Source organism: Athene noctua, chromosome 7 (assembly GCF_965140245.1).
Source record: "Athene noctua chromosome 7, bAthNoc1.hap1.1, whole genome shotgun sequence".
In the NCBI taxonomy this organism is placed as follows: Eukaryota; Metazoa; Chordata; class Aves; order Strigiformes; family Strigidae; genus Athene; species Athene noctua.
The window spans coordinates 16,982,628-17,001,306 of NC_134043.1; the positions used below are offsets into that span (position 1 = coordinate 16,982,628).

The following is an 18,679-nucleotide window of genomic DNA, read 5'->3' on the forward strand; positions in this document are numbered from 1 at the left end:
TGGGTCCCCCACAGGGTCACAGGCGCTGCCAGCAAACCTGCTCCAGCGTGGGCTCCTCTATCCATGGGTCCACAGGTCCTGCCAGGAGCCTGCTCCAGCATGGGCTTCCCACAGGGTCACAGCCCCTTCGGGCATCACCTGCTCTGGTGTGGGGTCCTCCCCGGGCTGCAGGAGGAGATCTGCTCTGCCATGGACCTCCACGGGTGCAGGGCACAGCCTGGCTCACCACGGCCTGCACCAGGGGCTGCAGGGGAACCTCTGCTCTGGTGCCTGGAGCTACTCCCCCTCCCTCTTCTCTGCCCTTGGCGTCTGCAGAGTTGTTTCTCTCACACCTTCTCTCTCTCCAGCTGCAGTTACTGTTGTGCAGTTTTTTTTTTTTATCCCCTTCTTAAATACGTTTTCCCAGAGGTGCTACCACCGTCTCTGATGGGCTCAGCCCTGGCCGCAGCAGGTCCATCTTAGAGCTGGCTGACATTGGCTCTGTTGGACAGAGGGGAAGCTTCTAGCAGCTTCTCACAGAAGCATCCCCTGTAGCTCCCCCTGCTACCAAAACCTTGCCATGCAAATGCAATATAGATTGATACTTGTTTAAATGGGATTGATCGATATCCCAAGACAGCATACAGTTACAAACAAACGCAGGACAGGTTAAGGAATGAGCAAACTTTGGTAGAAAAGCCATCTTTATACCCTGTTATATCTTTTTTTTTTATCTACATATACTAAATTGCACAGTGTCCTTGCATGGTATTTAATTCCTTTCATTAATATTTGTTTATCTCTCTAGGCCAATGATTCAAGAGAAAATCAAAGTGCTGGGAGAAGCTGGTCTTTCAGAAACCAATTTCTCCAAAACAGCTGAATCCACTAATTACTGCCCTAAGGTAATTGACATGAGAGAATATCAGTGGTCCCTGTGAGAGGGTGAATGGGCTTTTGCTTGTGTACATCCAGATTAGCAGGTGATTGTCAGGCTGACGTTACACCTTTAATATCACAGACCAGATTCTCCAACCCCTCCCAGAATCTATGCCTTGACTTGGACTCTCCACAGAGAGTTCCCAAACTTGCTGCATGCAAGGAGACTTGATAGCCTCCATAGCATGTATTTGTCTGAAATGATATCTAATACATACACATATGTGCATTGGGGAGTGCCTTCTCTTGCTCACTTTGGTTTTATATGGCAATGTGTATGCAGATTCTGTCTGTTCTAATTTTTCAGCCAGATCCAAAGCAGAAGACCATCTATGACCTTTTCCAGAGGACCTTCTCTGAGAACAGGGATGATGCTGATGAGGTTTTGCTTTTGGAGGCAGCTGATGCTTGCTCTGAGTTTGACTCTGGCAGTGTCTTGCAAGATACGGAAGGAAATACGTGTTCAGTGAGTCCCCCAAAAAAGCGGCGTATCGAGGAGTTTTTTAAAGTGTAATGATGACAGCAAAAGAGATCGTGGCTAAGTGATATTTTTTTTAATTAAAAAACCTCCAAAGCAATCAAGTATTATTTTTTGAGTTTTCAAAAATAAAAGACTAAGTTTTTTGTGTGTCTAGTGCATTTCATCTCAAAGGACGAGAAGGCAGTCTGACAGTGTGACAGATGAGTAGTGCACACCTGGCAGCCTGTATGTTTTGCCGTCCTGGTTTTGCTGATGACTGAATGGCCATGGGCAGGTAGCATGCTGCTTTGTTTCATCATGTCAGCTTCCACAGTTGTTTTTTTTTAAAAAGCAGATAATGGTTGTCTGTCCACAAAGCAGAACTGTTGTGAAAAATAACTTTTCAGCAGCTGCAGAGTGCTTCTAACAATCAGTCTTCCATCTCCAAGAATTTTAGTCTGTATTTATAGGAGTCAGTTCACTGGCAAAATTTAGCCCTTACTTGTCACACACTGGCTCTCTGGTATTCAGTTTGGCCTTGAGGAGAAAAGATCCAGACAGATCTTGATGCTTTGTGGAGGTGGGGGAGAGGAGGGAGAGCCCCAGACTTTCGTCTGGACAGAGCAGTCAGTACCTTGAAACTAAGTTGTGCAACTGTCTGCCAGGAGGTGTGTAGCACCTGTTAGGCATGTGTCTGCCTGAGCACATGAATCTCTGGCACCCTCTGCTAAATCTTAGGACGCATGTGCTTCTTATGTCAGTGGAGGGTGAAGCTTGTGCTTGACTGCCAGGGATTAAGCCTGGCTGCTCAGGAAAGGGGGGGAGGGGGTGTTTTCTTCAAGACTCAAGGCTGACTTCCACAGATGAGTGAAGAGAGGGGGACATGTGCAGACTTTTGATCTTGTTTTGTAAGAAACTGGCTCTGGACCAAGCTGTTTAAATAAAAAGGTTTTTTTTAATCATGGTTCCCAAGTTTTTGGTACTTTTTCTATTAGAATTTCATCTCTAACTTGGACCTTAAGCTTGAGAAATACATGATGCAGTGGAAATATTAGCGGTTTTAAGTATTTATGATGGCAGAAAGATAGGTCTTTTTGGGGATACTTTCTTTTGTGCTTTCTGAAACTCATCAACTTTCAGAAGGGAAACTCCCATGATACTTTGCTTGTAGATGAATCCAGAGCTACTTCCATAATACATTTAGGTTCCTTCCCTAGGACCTGTTCTTTGCTCCCATTACAGCTCTGTGTGGGTTACACTGAGAATGCCAAAAGCAGCACTGTTGCTTGATGCAGTGATTAAGATGCTGTTTTTAATTTGTGGTAGTCTTGATCATGCTGTCAGCCCTGTGAACTGGGAGACTTGAACTCCCAGCCTTGGTACTGCCTGAGCAAACCCACTCTTTAGTTCTTCAAGTTAATGTCTTTCACACTTCTGGTAGTACTAGAAATACTTGGAAATGGGCTGGGAAACATGACCAGGGAGTACAGGAGAAGATATAATTTCAGAGGTACCCGTTAGCTCTCTTTTACAGCCCTAATCTGTAGAGAAGAGTGGGGGAAAAGCAAACAGAAGGCTTACATTTAGCTTCTGGATGCCAGGAGCTAACATGCTGTGCAGGCAGCGTGCTTGGCTGTGTGCAGATACCAGACACTAACTAAAGACCTCTGTTCTGTGGTCAAGTAGGAAGAAGCTTGTGCTGCAACATCAACTTGATAATAACTGGCGTATTTTTTACTGTATCAAAGGGTTTGATTATCCCATTTTCAGGAAGTGTTGTCATGGAAATGCCCTACAGGCTGCATATACAATTGTGCTGGGTGGAGACCTGCTTTTCATTCATGACTTCAGAAGGTGCTTTGTTGTGTGTGCAAGTGAAGAGGAGTAAGGCCGAGAACCGTGTGACAGGCCAACTGGAGAAAATGTTTTGTCTCTGGATTTGAGACCGAGAGCTAAACATCATTTCTCTTGCTCCAACAGCTGGCCAGGAGATAAATACACACTTTTTGACATTTTTAAATGTCTGTTGTTTTGAACACAGAGTATTTAATCTGTTTCTAGGACACAGGATCTTTCTACTTGCAGAGAGTTGCTTTGTGTAAGGGGTGAGAAATGTTGCTGTCTGCCTACTGAAAAAGAATATGGAAGACATTATTTGCATACCCATATTGTCATCTCCTATAGGAGTAATTCTCTTCTTCCTTACAAAGCTACAGCTATGTCAAAACTGTATTTTTCTGAAACCTGCTGAAAGTACCCTTGGAGAATTCTGCTTCTCAAACTCAATTTGTGTTATCTATATATTGATAAATCCCAGACCTGTTAGAGGAATGCCAGATGTACTCTTTATTTGTTAGGACTCCTAAAATCTCATCTAGTTTGCTGCAGTTACAAAAGCTCTTCAGGTACGCTTCAGGTTCATTCTATCCTTACTAGATGAAAAAGGGGAGAAGAATCTTGCAGGAAAGTGCTTTTAGTCATTACATCAAGGGATTAGAAAGACTGTGCAGGCCTTAGCCCAGTTACACCATTGGTCTGTCAAGAATGTGATGAGCTGGCTGGGAAGCTGCCAGCAGTCTCAGACAGGATCTCCAAGGCTTGCTGATGAGAATTTGTACAAGGTAGTGTGCAGGTTGTTGATGAGAGCCCTAGGCAGGGCTCTTGGAACTTTTACACCTGCTCATCAAAGATGGTACAGCTATAACTTTTTGGCATTATCTAAAGCCCGGTAAAGGGAAGGACCCATCTTGGAGCATCTTGCTGTGACTGGATGCCTGCTTGTACACCTGTGTCTGTGGTCCCACCCATGTTAGAGAAAGGCATGTCTTCAGGAAGGGTGCCAAACCAAGAACAAGATGTAGAAATACCTGAGCAATAAAACGGACCAGTTCAAACTACATCTTCAGTACATTAAGCTGGCCAGCCTGGGACGTGCAGAAGAGTTCAAGGTGGTAGACTGTCAAAGCAAGGCTTTTGGAGCTGTGCTGGCCTGTCTGCATCCATCCATCTTCTCAGTCACTTGGAAATGTTTATTGTGGCAGTGCTGGGAATGGCTGCCATCTGAGGGGGCTGGATTTGGTTGGCGGCAGAGCTGTCTGTAAGGCTGGTAGATGAAGCATATGATCACGTACTGTTACTGTCACAGCAAACTAACTGTAGATACAGACTGGAGAACAGCAGTAAATCCTCTGTTCTGGATGTGTTGGCTGACAATTTTTATTATTTTTTTAACCAAATAGTCACAAAGCAGCCAAAAGAACTTTTTTTTTTTTAATACATTGGTATCAAAAGATGTATTCTATGAGTCATCATTATGATGAGGATCTGAAAAGGGCAAATATATTCTAAGGGTATATCAGATGAGATTTTGACTCAGCAGAGGGAGATATAAATACTGTTGCCTAAAGCCCTGCTGAGTCCTTGCTTGGAACAGGGCTCTGGCAGCTCCCAGGAGAACCTGCTCAGCCAGGAGGAGTGCTTGCAGGGATGATTGGGGAATAGGGTGTCTCCCAGGACAGGGAATTAAAAATCTGAATGTTCAAACCCTCAAAGCAAGAACCAAGAGAGGATGCAGCATCTCTTCATGTGCATCTCAAAGTATAGACCCCAGCCAGGGAAAGGCTAACACAGTGACAGGGTCTTCTCTAGTCATTAATTCCCTGTTAATTAGACTGCAAATAAAGAGGAGGGCTGTTGTGGGTTGAGGCAGCTGGGGTGGGTATGGGGTCGTCAGCTGTCATGGGAGGAAAGGCATCTGCAAAAAGTGTGCAGGAATAGTTATTCCTGATGGGAGAGGATGATCTGCAGCCGGATCTGCAACTGTCTCTGCACATTAAAAACTAACCAGATTTTCTTAATGGAGGTTAATGGGTTGCTAATCCCAGTATGGCTCAGCAGCGTTGGTGCACGTTTTGCTTTTATGCAGGCCCGATCTGAGCAGCGCAGGAGCCCTCCCAGGTGCTGGCCCCACGCTGTAGTGCTGGTGCTGGCAGAGGCAGCTCGGGTGCTCCAGGAGTCCAACTCCGCAGCAGCACACAGTGGCTTTTATGGCTGGTTGTCTCAACACTGGATGACCCTAAGAAATCGGGTAATTGCCATGGTGGCACATGATCAGGTAGTCTTCAAACATCTGCATTTAGGGCTGCAATGTTTTAAGATTAGAATTAATCCTCGTTGATTGTAAATTTTTTTTTTTTTTTACCCCTTCTGGAACTCCTAGTCCGGTTTGCTGTTCCTTTTAATTCTGACATCTACTTACTACTTATTCTCCTTACATATGAGGTGAGTGAATGGAACTGCTCCATCTCCTTTCCTGGTCTGACCTCCTTGGAATCTGGATCCAGCAATCAGCTGTCGCGCTACATCTTCCGTCGGCGCTGCTGGAACTGACGTACCGCCTGGGTTTCACACTGATACAAGGCGCTTTCTGAGCGAGGCATCTTCCAACTGCGTCCCGCTTTGCGTGCTTTAGGCTTTAGCTAACCCTGCTGTCGGGGGATAACCGTACGGGACGTACAGCGCAACCACAGAGCTCACGCCCCCGCCACGGGACAGAGCGGCCCAGGCCGCGTCCCTTCCGCTCTACGTCCCGTCGCCTCTGTCCCTCACTTCCGGCGCCGACGGCTCCTACTGCGCCTGCGCGGGGCGGGTTCTCCTCTCCGCGTCGGCGCCGGGCAGCAAGATGGTGAGTGGGGCCGGGGCGCCGCGGCCCATCCGCCGCCATCGCCCCGCGGCTGCCGCGCTGGGGCCGAGGGGCACGGCGAGGGGCTGTGCGGAGCCCGCTGCGGGCGGGGCGCGGGCCGGGGCCCTGTGTGGGCTCTGCCCCCGAGCAGGGCCCGCGCTGGGTGCGCGCCTGGTGGCCCGAGTGAGGGGAATGGTAGCCCGAGCGGGGCTGAGGGTGACTCTGGAAGGCCGAATAGGCTGCGGTAAGGGGGTGGCGGTGCCTGGGGAGCGGCTCTGCCGGCTGCGGGGTTTCGTGCGAGAGCGGGCTGGCCCTCGGGAGGGAGGTGGTTCTGCTCGGTGTTGGCTGCCGAAGTGCGGCCCTCTGCTCGAAGTTCCCCGGGAGAAGCTGGGCGGCTGCAGCCTCCCGCCGTTTCGTCACTAGCACTCGAGTTACAACGTCAGGGAGAGGCGTTGGGCGGCTGCAGCGCCTCTTTGGGTGCTGAGCGCGCTGCGGCCCTGTCAGGAGAGGGGAGGGGAGCAGCCGAGGAGATGGCCACTTGCCCTGAAACTTAATTCTGCTTTGCCTCCCAACAGGCTAAGCGCACCAAGAAGGTTGGGATTGTGGGTAAATATGGTACCCGTTACGGTGCGTCGCTTAGGAAAATGGTGAAAAAGATTGAAATTAGTCAGCACGCCAAGTATACCTGCTCCTTCTGTGGCAAGGTGAGGAACTGCCTGCCTTAAAAGTGCCTTTTAAAATAGCTTTGTTATTGATGCTAGAAATGCTGTTTGATGCTTTGGTAGTTTTTTCTGCTGAAGAGATAACTCGATTCGTTTGGAGACAGTGATTAGTTTATTATGAGCTTTAGGCTACTCTCGGAATCCCTTATAAAATAAAAAGATTAGTAGTAGATATTTCATGTCTGTGTTTAGTGGTAGTTAAATGAAAACAAACATAATTTATATTCTGTTACACAAATAGTGAGAAATGTTGCCGTACAGTATGTTTTAGGCATCTAATAAAAAGTCTTGACAGAGTTAAGAAAACACTTGTTATTCTGATAATTAAGGTATGTCTTGGGCTTTCTTTTTTTTCTTCAGTAAGTTTACAGCTTATCTGGAGGAGGAAGAGAGCTTGCTTTTCACACTTAAAACTTACTTATATTTGTGTGCTGTATAACTCTTGATGGGGAAGGATTTCTGATAAGAAATCTTACTTGCTTGTGTACATAATCAAAATTCACTCTTAAATCTGTTTTTTGGCAGTTTGAGAGACCCATCAGCTTACGCTTTGCCAAGATAATATTGATATCTGTAAAGTTGGTATCTTTAAGTGACTGGAAATTTAAAGATTTTTCCATCTGTTCTTTTTATATTCAGCATCTTTCTCATGTGAAGTGAGAACGTTGATAACTCCATTTGCAGAGCTGTCTAAATCCAATATAGGTTTAGGCAAACCCATTGTCATCTTTGCAAGGTGATGGAGACTTGCCTAGGCAAAGGGGGTTCAGCACCCACCACTCAGTGTTTGGATGCTCTTCAGAGGGGCCTGGTTTAGAGCAATCTTGGGATGTCCTTGGAGCAGTAGTAAAAGCAGTGTTACATTGGTCATCAGAGCAGGTGAGAATATCAGTTATTATGACCAGTGTTAGTCCATACTATTTTTCTCCTTCAGAAGGAGCTGAATTTTTGATGATGCACTTAGAAGTGACCCACTTTATCAGAAAGACTCTCTGTTCTGAAGAATCTGAATAAAAACATTCCCTGATCCTTGACTGTCTTAATTAGGCTTATAGTTAATATAGATGATGCTGAAGTCCTCGTCTGAAGTTTGTTGTTTTCTGACTTTTTCAGATAATGGAAAGTGCATTTCTTTTTTTTCCTTTTATTCCAGACCAAAATGAAGAGGAAGGCTGTGGGTATCTGGCACTGTGGATCCTGCATGAAGACAGTTGCTGGTGGCGCCTGGACTTACAAGTAAGGACATGAAGAAGCTCCTGTCAGCGTTTATCTTCACTTAGCTGAGGCATAATACAGCTTTTTTATTTTTGATTTTTATCTACTATCTAAACATTAAGTAGATGTGTCTTGAGTTAATGATATGTGGAGGGTTTTTGTCTGCATTATTAAAGTTTGATTGGAATGGGTCAGATTGGATTTGATTACTGTTCTTTCCAGTATCTGCACGTGCAGCCGCTGAGAATATTGCATTTAATCCATCATATTACTGCTGCTGGTTTTGGTGGGTCCCTCCAAAATTTCTTTATCTCGCTGGACTTTTACCAAAGCAGGGGTTTTTTTTCTTCAAAAATATGAGCTTTGCATTTTTTCCCAAACTTCAAATAAAGAAATTGAAACATCTTCACATGTTGAAACTAATATTTTTATTTAAGTAGTCTCTTTTGTGCCTTGGCTGTAGTAGCATTTCTGACTGGATATGTGAACTACAGTTGTTGCTTGTATGAGATACCAGGCTTGGGTCAGGTTTTTGGTGATGTTGGAAGGAGCAGAGGATGCCTGGTTCATGCAGTTATCTCAGGGTGAAGCCATCTGTATGGAAAATACCTGATAGATATTCATCTGACCTAATCTAAAAAGAGCTTCAACAGCTAATAAGTTATGTCTCTGACCTAGGGATTATTTTTCTGCTCCTGATTCTTTTCACTGTATAAAAATCTTAATTGTGTAAGGGAACTCTTAGCTCTTCTTTCAAAGCCTGAGCAGCATTTTTTTTTTTATGGTTACTACCCCTGACTTTTTAGTTCAGAGACACAGATACAACAGGCAAAACCAGGTTTACTCCAAGAAGAATTATTTTCATGTTTTGCTTTTGTTTTAGAAGCACTGAATCCATATTATTCTTATTATGATGCTGCCCTTGCTTACTTTCTTTCTTTACTCTTCCCCCCCCCCCCTCCCCACCCAGTTCTAGTAGGAGACACTGTTGCCCCACACTTAAGAGTCGCTGTGAGTCTGAGCCCATGTAGTCGGGCGTGACTGGGTAATTTGGGTTGGGATGTAGCTTGTGAAGTTGCATGTGCCTCTGTAGTCAAAGGCTTATGCTTTGTTGTCATGAAAATCAAAGTGGAATTAGCTTCCTGTTGACAGTGCAATCAGACGATAACTATTTGAAATGATTAGTGCTTTCTCAAAAAATAAGTGGCCTGGGTTGTTCTGCTGCCATGTGCAAATGACTCTGCTTCTTCTCTTCCAGTACCACCTCTGCAGTGACAGTCAAATCTGCGATCAGAAGACTGAAGGAATTGAAAGACCAGTAGAAGCTGCTTCCTGTTCTTGTGAAACACCCTTTGTTTCCCCACTGTCAAGATCAGTCCTTTCAACAATAAAAAGGTGATAAAGGAGTGGAATCATGTTTGTCTTTCTGTAAAAAGTCCTGTCTGTCTTGCTGCATGTGGTGGGTTGACACTGGCTGGATATCAGGTCCCACCAAAGCTGCTGTATCACTCCCCTGCTTAGCTGGACAGGGGGGAGACAATATAACAAAAGGCTTATGGGACAAGATAAAGACAGGGAGAGATCACTCAGCAGTTACCATCACAGGCAAAATAGACTCAACTTTGGGAAATTAGTTTAATTCATTACCAATCAAATCAGAGTAGGATAATGAGAAATAAAAACAAATCTTAAAAACACCTTCCCCTCTCCTCCCTTCTTTCCAGGCTCAACTTCACTCCAGATTTTCTTTGACTCCTCCCCCACAGGGGTGCAGGGGGACAGGGAATGGGGGTCACAGTCAGTTCATCACATGTTGTTTCTGCTGCTCCTTCCTCCTCAGGGGGAGGACTCATCACCGGAGGAGGTCCCTCCCACAGGAGACAGTTCTCCATGAACTTCTCCAGCGTGGGTCCTTTCCACAGGCTGCTGTTCTTCATAAACTGCTCCAGCGTGGGTCCCTCCCACAGGGTGCAGTCCTGCAGGAACAGGCTGCCCCAGCGTGGGTCTCCCACAGGGTCACAAGTGCTGCCAGCAAACCTGCTCCAGCGTGGGCTTCCCACAGGGTCACAGCCCCTTCGGGCATCACCTGCTCTGGTGTGGGGTCCTCCCCGGGCTACAGGAGGAGATCTGCTCTGCCATGGACCTCCACGGGTGCAGGGCACAGCCTGGCTCACCACGGCCTGCACCAGGGGCTGCAGGGGAACCTCTGCTCTGGTGCCTGGAGCTACTCCCCCTCCCTCTTCTCTGCCCTTGGTGTCTGCAGAGTTGTTTCACAGCTTCTCACTCCTCTCTCCAGCTGCAGTTGCTATTGTGCGGGTTTTTTATCCCCTTAAGCATGTTTTCCCAGAGGTGCTACCACCGTCTCTGATGGGCTCAGCCCTGGCTGCGGCAGGTCCATCTTAGAGCTGGCTGACATTGGCTCTGTTGGACAGAGGGGAAGCTTCTAGCAGCTTCTCACAGAAGCATCCCCTGTAGCTCCCCCTGCTACCAAAACCTTGCTACACAAGCGCAATGCTCTGTACTGTGTAGGTATGTATGGAGACATTAATAGTGCTATCCAGTAGTTGAGTGGCTCTTGTTACTGGTGAATCCATTAAAAGCCACTTTTCCAGTTAATTACATACTTTGTTGCTTGAATGCACTGGGGTGAATCTGAGGAAAGCTTAAATAGCTCAAAGAAGCCTGGCTCATCTTGATATGTCCTTCATGTCTGTGCCTTAAGGAATTGTGTAGAGCTCTATGAGTGGAGGAATGGACAGATGTAAGGGGGGAGGAGAGAACATGGAAAACATTATTCTACCTCTTCCTGTTTGCCTTTGAGGAGGGCTCGGGGGAGTAGAGCATGTGCTGCAAGATGAAGAGAAAAAGAGCATCCTGACTGGTTTGGGGGCAGAGGTTGGAATGGCTAAAGACCAGCTGTTGTCCTCTGTTGCTGGCTGGTGCCACTAATTTTACAGCACCAGCTACAGATGCATGCTTACTGCAGCCTGAAGTGTTCCGCTGTCTGCACATCTCAAGGTTAGTCCACCTGAATGCTCCCTATGGCTTCTGGGCTCCCATAGCAGGCTCCCAGGTCTGTATGTTCAACTTGCTTAGTCTGTACTGAGTTACAACGAATTTTCATGTTGAGCCAACTGCTGGGACATTTGTCTTGGAGGAAAAGCTGCTGTCTGAGTTAAGAATTGCCTCCAGGTCATCCCTTTGTCAAGACTGTCAAGATCCTGGAACATTTTTTATGGTCTCTTTTTCAGGTTTGTTTCGATTTGGTTTGAGGTTTGGTTTTGTCTGGGTGTTTTGGTGACTGCAGCACCTCTCCTGTCCTTAACAATACAGAAAAGTCAGAAAACAAGTCATAGTAATAGATAGCTCCTGGAGGAAGAATAGTAAGCAGGTAGCATAGCAGTTGCTTGCTCTTGCTCCAACTTAAGCTTTAAATGGATTTGGGGGGTGATGAGCTACAGTAATAATGTCACAGAACTGGACCTAAGTAGGAACCTTTTCCCAAGCTGCAAAAAGTCTATGCCTCAGAAGTTTGACTGCAGTGTCCCTGAAGTTGTTTCCTAAACTTTTTTTTTTTTCAGTGCTCTAAACTTCCCTTACTAAAGCAAATTAATATATTCAGGTATTCACTGACACTCACACCAACCTACCATCCTTCATGTCATCTTCCAACAGTGATGAGGGTCGTTCCCTGGGACGCAATCTGCTTTCTGGGTGAGAGATCCCTGCACATTTTGCTGCTGACACACCTTGCCATGTGAGGTGAAAGAGTGTGTGACAGTCTTGAAGTGGAGGCAGCAGTGGGTGTCTCTCCTTAGAAGCAATGGCTTATTTCTCTATATGTAGATGAACACCATCGTGGCCTTCTGCATGTGTGTCTTCTGTTACAGCAGGGTTATGGAGGAAACTTCTGGGTTCAAGAAACTCTTAGCTCAACTCTGCCTCATTTTTGCTGCTGCTTTTCTTAGACGACACGTCCACAGCAGCTTTGTCTATGTACTTGTCAGACCTCCCAGCTCAGTACTGGGCCCTGCTGTTGCTGGTCCTGGTTTGTGCTAACCAGCTTTCTTAGGATGACATCTCCAAGGTGCCTTCAACTTTATTTTCATTTAAGATGTTTCTTCTCCCTTGGGGATGCCTTGCATACTGATGTGCAGATAGCTGGAACAGCTCAAAGAGCCAGCTTTTCTCCTGTCTGCTGCTCCCACTGAAGACAGGGTGAATGGTGCGTGAGGATGGCTTATGCTACTGTGTGGATACCTCTGCCACCTGAAAAACAGCAGCTGACCTGCCGCAGCGAATTTGTGAAGGGGCACAGCCCCTGACTTTGTCTTGCCTTCCTATGTAGGTCTATGAAGTGCTGTGGCCCAGGAGCTCCTTTGCAGGTAAGTGAGCCATCCGTTAGGGAACCTCAGTGAGGAGGAAGGGTTGGGGAGCTGGTATAGGCTGGGTGCACAGAAGCAGCTGTGTGTCCTGCTTAGACCTTCAGGAAAAGGGGTGAAGTTCATGGGGGGAGCTGCTCCAGTTGCCAGCTCAGATGGAGATGAGTTTGCTCAGCAGGTACTGGCCATGCATCTGTGCATCACCTTGGGAGAGAGCTTTTGAGAAGGTTTCTGAGCAATGACAGCACTTCTTAAACTGCATCAAAATGAAGAAATGATCTTCCATCATGCTAAAGGTGTCTCCATGTGAGCCCTTTACTTAGGAAATTGCGATAAAACCATGTGAACACTGATTACTTTGCTTGCTACATCATCATGCAAAAGCATTTGTTGGTAAAACACTCAGTGTGCTTGGGGGAGGTTACTCTGGTGATGTGTTCATACAGCTCTGCCTCTAGAAGGAGCCCTGAGGGCCTTGGGTTTCTCTGTGGAGGTCCTTGTTTCTACAAGGAGGCACCATGCAGCCAGTTGCAGCAGAGGAGGTCTGACAGCTTGGAAACAGCAGCTCAGCTTCCTGCGAAGTGGGCTTGAGGATGGGAGGGGGAAATGCTGTTTTCAGTGAAGCTGCAGAAGAGGTCCAAAACTCCACCACCACCTGCATGAGGTGTTCACACTGGAGCAAAACTTCATAGGGATCTGCAGTGATACAGGAGCCATGGATATGGCTCATCTGCCACAGGAAAGTCACTGCTATGCCTCAGTGATCTGCCAGAAAAAAGTACTGCTCAGTCCTTGGAACAGCTGCAGCTATCCCCTGGTTAAACATGCCCTTCTCTCCTCTGGACTTCTTGAGCTGCTAAAACCAGATGTAAGTGGCAAGCAAGAGTGTGCTCCTGGCAAATTCGGATTTACCTGCTGTCTCCAAGGCTTGTAGCTGGCTGTGACAGCTGCTGTGTGGAGGTATGTGTTAACAGCTCTTGCTGCCTTTACAAGCAGGATAGTGTTGTTCTGCATATGGCCTTTTATTCTTGACACAGTGTGCTTGGGTCACACTCCCATGTCCCTCTATGGTTCTGGGTGCTGAGATATGATTGCACACCCCTGTGCTTTCTTCATTAATTCAGATGTTGTAATTAAAGTACAGGTTTCTGATTAAAGCTCACTCAACTGCTATGAAGTAGCCATTCAGTAACAGGTGCAGAGGATATGTTTCGTTATGTTGATATCCCAGGGTGATTGCACAGGTATCTTATCTAAGGTGACTTCTATTCCTGCTGAGGAAATTATTAATTACCTTTGGGATCACTATTTGCAGAGGGTGAAAGCTGGGTAGAAACAGGGTGGGAAAAGGAAGAGAAGATCAGGATGTGAGATGATTATTTTGATCTGGACTGTGTGGTCCTATCTGCATCCCTGCATGGGCTGTGCTCGCATAGCTCCTGGGCTGTTTGTGTTCCCCCAAAAGCACCTTGGTACCCTGGCCTGCTCCTGAACAGAAGCGTTTTGTGCTGGCGAACTTCAGGGCTGCCTATTCTGCACGTTTCCCCAAAGTGTGATCAGGGCAGGAAAGAGGAAGGATGCTGTGGTCAGAGCACTGTCAGCTGGCAATGCTGCGAGCGGCCAGCGGGCGACACTGCCGCTCTGCTCCTCAGTGTTGCAAGGCTGCTGCTTGGCTGCATCTTCTCAGCTTCGCTTCCCTTCCCATCCAGAAGAAAGTCTCTGCTCACCTGTACACCTACTATAGCTTCTTAGCGTTTCATGCTTCCCCCCTAAAACAGACCATGATGGTGATTTTAGGCTGAAACAGGAGTCTATGCCAAAAGAGATCAGGAGGTAGAAATAGCAATGGGGAGGTTGGAGACAGACAGGTTGTCACCACTAACAGAGCTGCATTTGTGTCATTGCTCTATCCAAACCCTGTATGTATCCTAGGAGTATTTGTTGTATTAACAGTTATGTGATTTGGCCAGGTGATGTTCAAAATTTGTTTCCTCTGGGAATCTAGGGTGAAACCAGGAATTTTTAGCAATTTTACTTACTGCTTTCAACATACTTGTTGTTGAGCCTAGTCAGAAACTTGGACAGAATTGTCTTAGATGCTGTAGAAGCAGAGAGCAAAGTGCTGGCACCTGTCTTGGAGGGTGTGAGCTTACCGCGGTGTCTGACCCATCTGTATTGCTACAGCTATGGGAATTGGAGGAGGGTTTGACTTTGGAGAAGACTTTGAATCTGACTGACTGTTCTGTAGATGTGGCTGAGCAGACTGATTGATCTTCGTTGCTTTTGAAGAGCAGGTGAGAAAGCAGGTGCTTTCTCAGTGCAATCTGTCAGTCCCATGGGATTTTTTGTCAGGATCAAGGATATAACCCTAGGGGATGGTGGCTGTAATCAAAGTGGAATTTCAGGTGGACAAAGGTGTTTCGGGAGCCCAAAGGAACTTGGAAACCAAAAGCTGAAAGAGCTCAGGGCAACTATTCTCATTCTGATTTCTCTGTTAAGCATTTATCTGTTTCCAAAGGAAAATAATTTATTTGGCTTTACCGCATTTACACTTCCTGCTCTTCCTGCTCACTAACAACCTGTTTGGTCTGTAGGGGATCATGATGCTAAGCCCTGGGGGCACCTTTTGTGTTTGTCATGCCAGGTATTAAAGACTGTTGGGGCTTAGGGCTCATGGGGATAAGAAACACCAGCCGAAGGCATTGGTTGTCCCTTCTGTGTCCTGACTTAAAGGTGGTGTGAACTCAGCCCATGTGCAGGTGCTCTCTTCTGACTTTGTGTCTCTCTTAGGGATTTGACTGTAACATAGCCTGCCAATTATAAATGATGGGCACCGTGTTTTAAAGAGCATATCCCAGTGTGATTTCTAACTTCCACGAGCAAATGTCTTGGCCTTACTGCACAGTCAGCTGCCTTCATCTTTGTGCACAGGCAAGGGCTGCCCATTGCCTTCCTGAGTTCCTTCATGCCTCTTCCCCCATGCTGCATCCCAGGAAGATTCCCAACGGCACTTCAGAAACAAGAGTGACCAATGTAGGTGAGTCACCTTCCTGGGGCAGATGTACCCTGTCCTGGGACGATTTTCTAGGTCTCTCCCTACAAAGAAAGGAACTTTAGTGGTTAAGTTTATTGCTGGCCTTGCAGCTCAGAATGCTGGACGATGAGAGAATCAGCCAGAACTGGGGTATGATGTGAGCACTGCTTTAACGAGCTGGAAGTCACCATCTGATTTTACATCTTGTCCTCGCTTCTACCTGCTCCTTATCTCACCTGGATGTTTAGCAGCTCCACTTGGGGAAACAGAGCATGGCAGAGCTGGTGGTCCAGCTCACATGAAAGAAGCGGGCAGGCACCACCTCCCTGCTTCCCAGCTACGCATAGTGGCTCACACCTTTTCTTGGAGAAATGCTTCCTTATAGAATGCTGCAAAGTGATATGCAGTGGCATGAGACTGTGTATTTCCAGTGGCTATGGGTGACAGAGAAACCAGCCCCGGTGCTCTGGAAGTGGGCAGTTGCCATCAGTACCATATCCTTCCTCTGAGTATTCGATTCTTAGTTTTTAAGGCATGGAGTGTGGCGGAGTTGTGGGTATGCCTCAGGTGCCCTTATTAGATGCCTGGATGCATTTTGAAAATGGCTGCTTAGAAAATGTCTAATTGCTATTCCACATATTCAAAATGTTGGTTTTTGGTTTTTTTTTTTTTCACTTGACAAGGCTTTGGCATGCCTTGGATTGCTAAATATACTTTCCTCTTGCAAATTCTTGGCAGGAATCTGTGTAAGGAATCACGCCAAGCAGTCTCTTCAAATGTTAACAAGCTCATCGGTGTGGCTTTCCCAGTGCAGGGTTTGTGCTCTTTTTTTTTTTTTTTTTTCCACCTCTCTTCCCAAAAAACCCCAATCCTTCTCCTTTCTGTACACTGTTGCTCTGAGCGTATGAACTATGGCAGCTCTGCAAGAAAGGTTTTTTCTAACCAGAGCTGAAAAAAGTGCTTGTTTGGTGTTCAACAGTTTGGTGTCACTGCCCTGCTCAGCCTTCTGGGACTTCTGTTGAGTCGAAAGTGTGGATTTTGGGGTGCTTCTAGAAAACATAATCCGTCTCCTCTCTTGCCCTGTTTTGCTTTTTCTTCTTTTTTTAGCAAGTTGGACTGTATCCTTGCATAGCAATCGTAGATCTGATGTCTTTCTTTCAGTAGTCTATTAGCAAATGAATGAGGCTGTCGTGCTTCCCTTTTGTTCCCCCCCCCAGTGCTTTTACTGGTGTAGAAGCTGCCCTGGAGCTGGTGCCTCCAGCCAGGCAGGGACCAGCTGATCTGCAGATTAGAACTTCAGGCCTGGGCTGCTGCTTTCCCTCTGCCCCAGGCGAAGTGCAGTGCTGCTCTGGCATCTGAAACTGTCCAAGCAAAGAAGGGGCGGCGAGAAGCCGGGGCGGCGAGAAGCCAGTGCAGCATCGCTGAAACCCCAGTGTCTCCCTAAAAGAAATCTTCTTGGACTCTGTCATCCATTGATGTCAGGCTACAAACCTCCCTTGAGCTTCACCGGAGACAATCTTGCATAAGCACTTGGAGAGCCAAAGGACGGACTTTCCCTCGACCTTTGCCCACCTCTTGTTTCTTTACTTGTCCTCTCTTACCTCCTGACCCAGAGTGGGAGCAGTGTCGCTGTGGGAAAGTGTCTGAGCTTCCCCGTGTGCAGCCTGCGCATCTGGGGTTTTGCTGGCAGCATGACTCCACCTGATTTTTCTGGAGGCAAAGCAGGTTGGAGCTGCCCTCATCATCTCTGCTGTGGCATGCATGGTCATGGCTGCCCCTTGCCCCTGTGGCAGCAGAGGGAGAAATGGTCTGGGTTTCTTATTTTTGTACAATTAAAAGCACAACATTGCTATGTCACACCAGCTTAGGCTTTGGGCTGTGTTTTTAAAATGTGAATTCTGTAAAAGATTCCCTGGGCTTTGCATCCAATGTACTCTCCTGGCCTTAGGTCATCTGATGGACACACCTTGGGAGCAAGAGTTTGTGTTCAGGTTGGTTGTTAGATTTCACCTGCCCTGTGCTCAAAGTCCTACCTGCTATTCAGGGAAAGAGCTCAGTGGGGGACACAGGGAAGCTGCTGCAGAGGAAATTGAGTTGTGGGGCCACAGAGCCTATGTTCATCACATCACAGCCCAAGACAAAAAGAGGGCTGGAAACCCAAGGGCAGACCTCAGCACAGAAGAGGCCATGATTGGGACAACTGGAAGGATAGTCCAGGCCAAGTGATGATGCCCCACTTCTCCACTAAGGTGGTTCTTGTTCACACTCTCTGCTTGGAGTGTTGTGACTTTGGCCCACTCCTGTGAAACAGGCCCAATTAACCTGGAGAGTAGAGAACTGCCCCTCCTGGACCTGGTAGTTCTCCTGTTAATGATGACTTCTTTTTTGTATTTTATCCACCAAAATGGAATATTTTCAGCCTTCATTCAGGGACTTTTTTCTGAAGGGACCTCTGTCCACACCAAGGAATATTTATTTATAACTCATGAGTTTGGTTTCAGGAATTTGCTCTGTGACCCCTCTCCATTTCTTTGATTAAATCTCTTATTGTAAGAGGAACATTTTATTCTGCAGCCCTTGTCCACGCTGAGACAAATGTCCTGCAAGTCGCTGCTTTGCTCTCCCCTTTAGGCAGTTCTGGAATGGCTCCAGTTCTTTGAAAGTGTGGAGAGAGGACCTGATTCCTTCATGGGAGATGCTAACTGGTGAACCAAGAGGGTACTTGGCTTTTTCACTGAATATAGTTCTTCCAAGTCACCACTTACTACTGACCTTTACCTCTGAAGGGAGAAGTTTTGATGCAAATCAAGATTTTCTCCAGTATCTCAGGTGTGAGGCCAAATTGATGGAAAATAGGATCTTGGTCTCTATCAATCACATCTGTTTCCATTCAAGCTGTTGGATTTGAAACTGTTTTTGCTGTAATGGATTGGATTTGAGATTAAAAGGCAAACCTGTAGAGGGAATGTTTAAAAACCCTTAAATGCAGAGCGGATCCAAGTTATGCAAGGAAAGAAGGGGAACAAGTTAATAATCTAGGCATTAAACAACTATTTTTAACCTTAGTCTGCTGAAGATGTATTCTTTTTTTTTGTGCATTAAGAGTAAGACAGAAATAAATGGAACTTCCTGTAGCAAGTAGAGGTGTTTATTCCAAATAAGTCCAACTCTGACAAAAATGTTGTGTATGCCATGATAGTCCTTATGGACCTCAGATGAAGACTATGCTGATACCTGTCAAAATGAAGAAGAAAACAGTCAAAAAAA

General features: G+C 46.5%; 2 protein-coding genes across 5 annotated transcripts in view; both read left to right on the forward strand.

Annotated features, from left to right (window-relative positions):
• The window catches only part of SMARCAL1 (SNF2 related chromatin remodeling annealing helicase 1), a 40,484-nt gene extending 38,938 nt beyond the window's left edge, over positions 1–1,546 (forward strand). For all 4 annotated transcript variants that reach the window (XM_074911322.1, XM_074911325.1, XM_074911326.1 and 1 more), the window contains 2 exons: positions 788–884; positions 1,226–1,546. In XM_074911322.1, the coding sequence (XP_074767423.1) occupies positions 788–884; positions 1,226–1,432 (304 nt within the window). In that variant the 3' untranslated portion in view covers positions 1,433–1,546. The remainder of the gene's footprint in view (positions 1–787; positions 885–1,225) is intronic.
• A 4,400-nt stretch (positions 1,547–5,946) lies between these two features.
• Positions 5,947–9,402, forward strand: RPL37A (ribosomal protein L37a). The gene is made up of 4 exons (XM_074911368.1): positions 5,947–6,062; positions 6,635–6,763; positions 7,935–8,017; positions 9,255–9,402. Exons 1-4 carry the CDS (start codon positions 6,060–6,062, stop codon positions 9,316–9,318), a joined length of 279 nt encoding a protein of 92 aa, XP_074767469.1. The 5' UTR covers positions 5,947–6,059; the 3' UTR covers positions 9,319–9,402.
• The last annotated feature ends 9,277 nt before the right edge of the window (positions 9,403–18,679 follow it).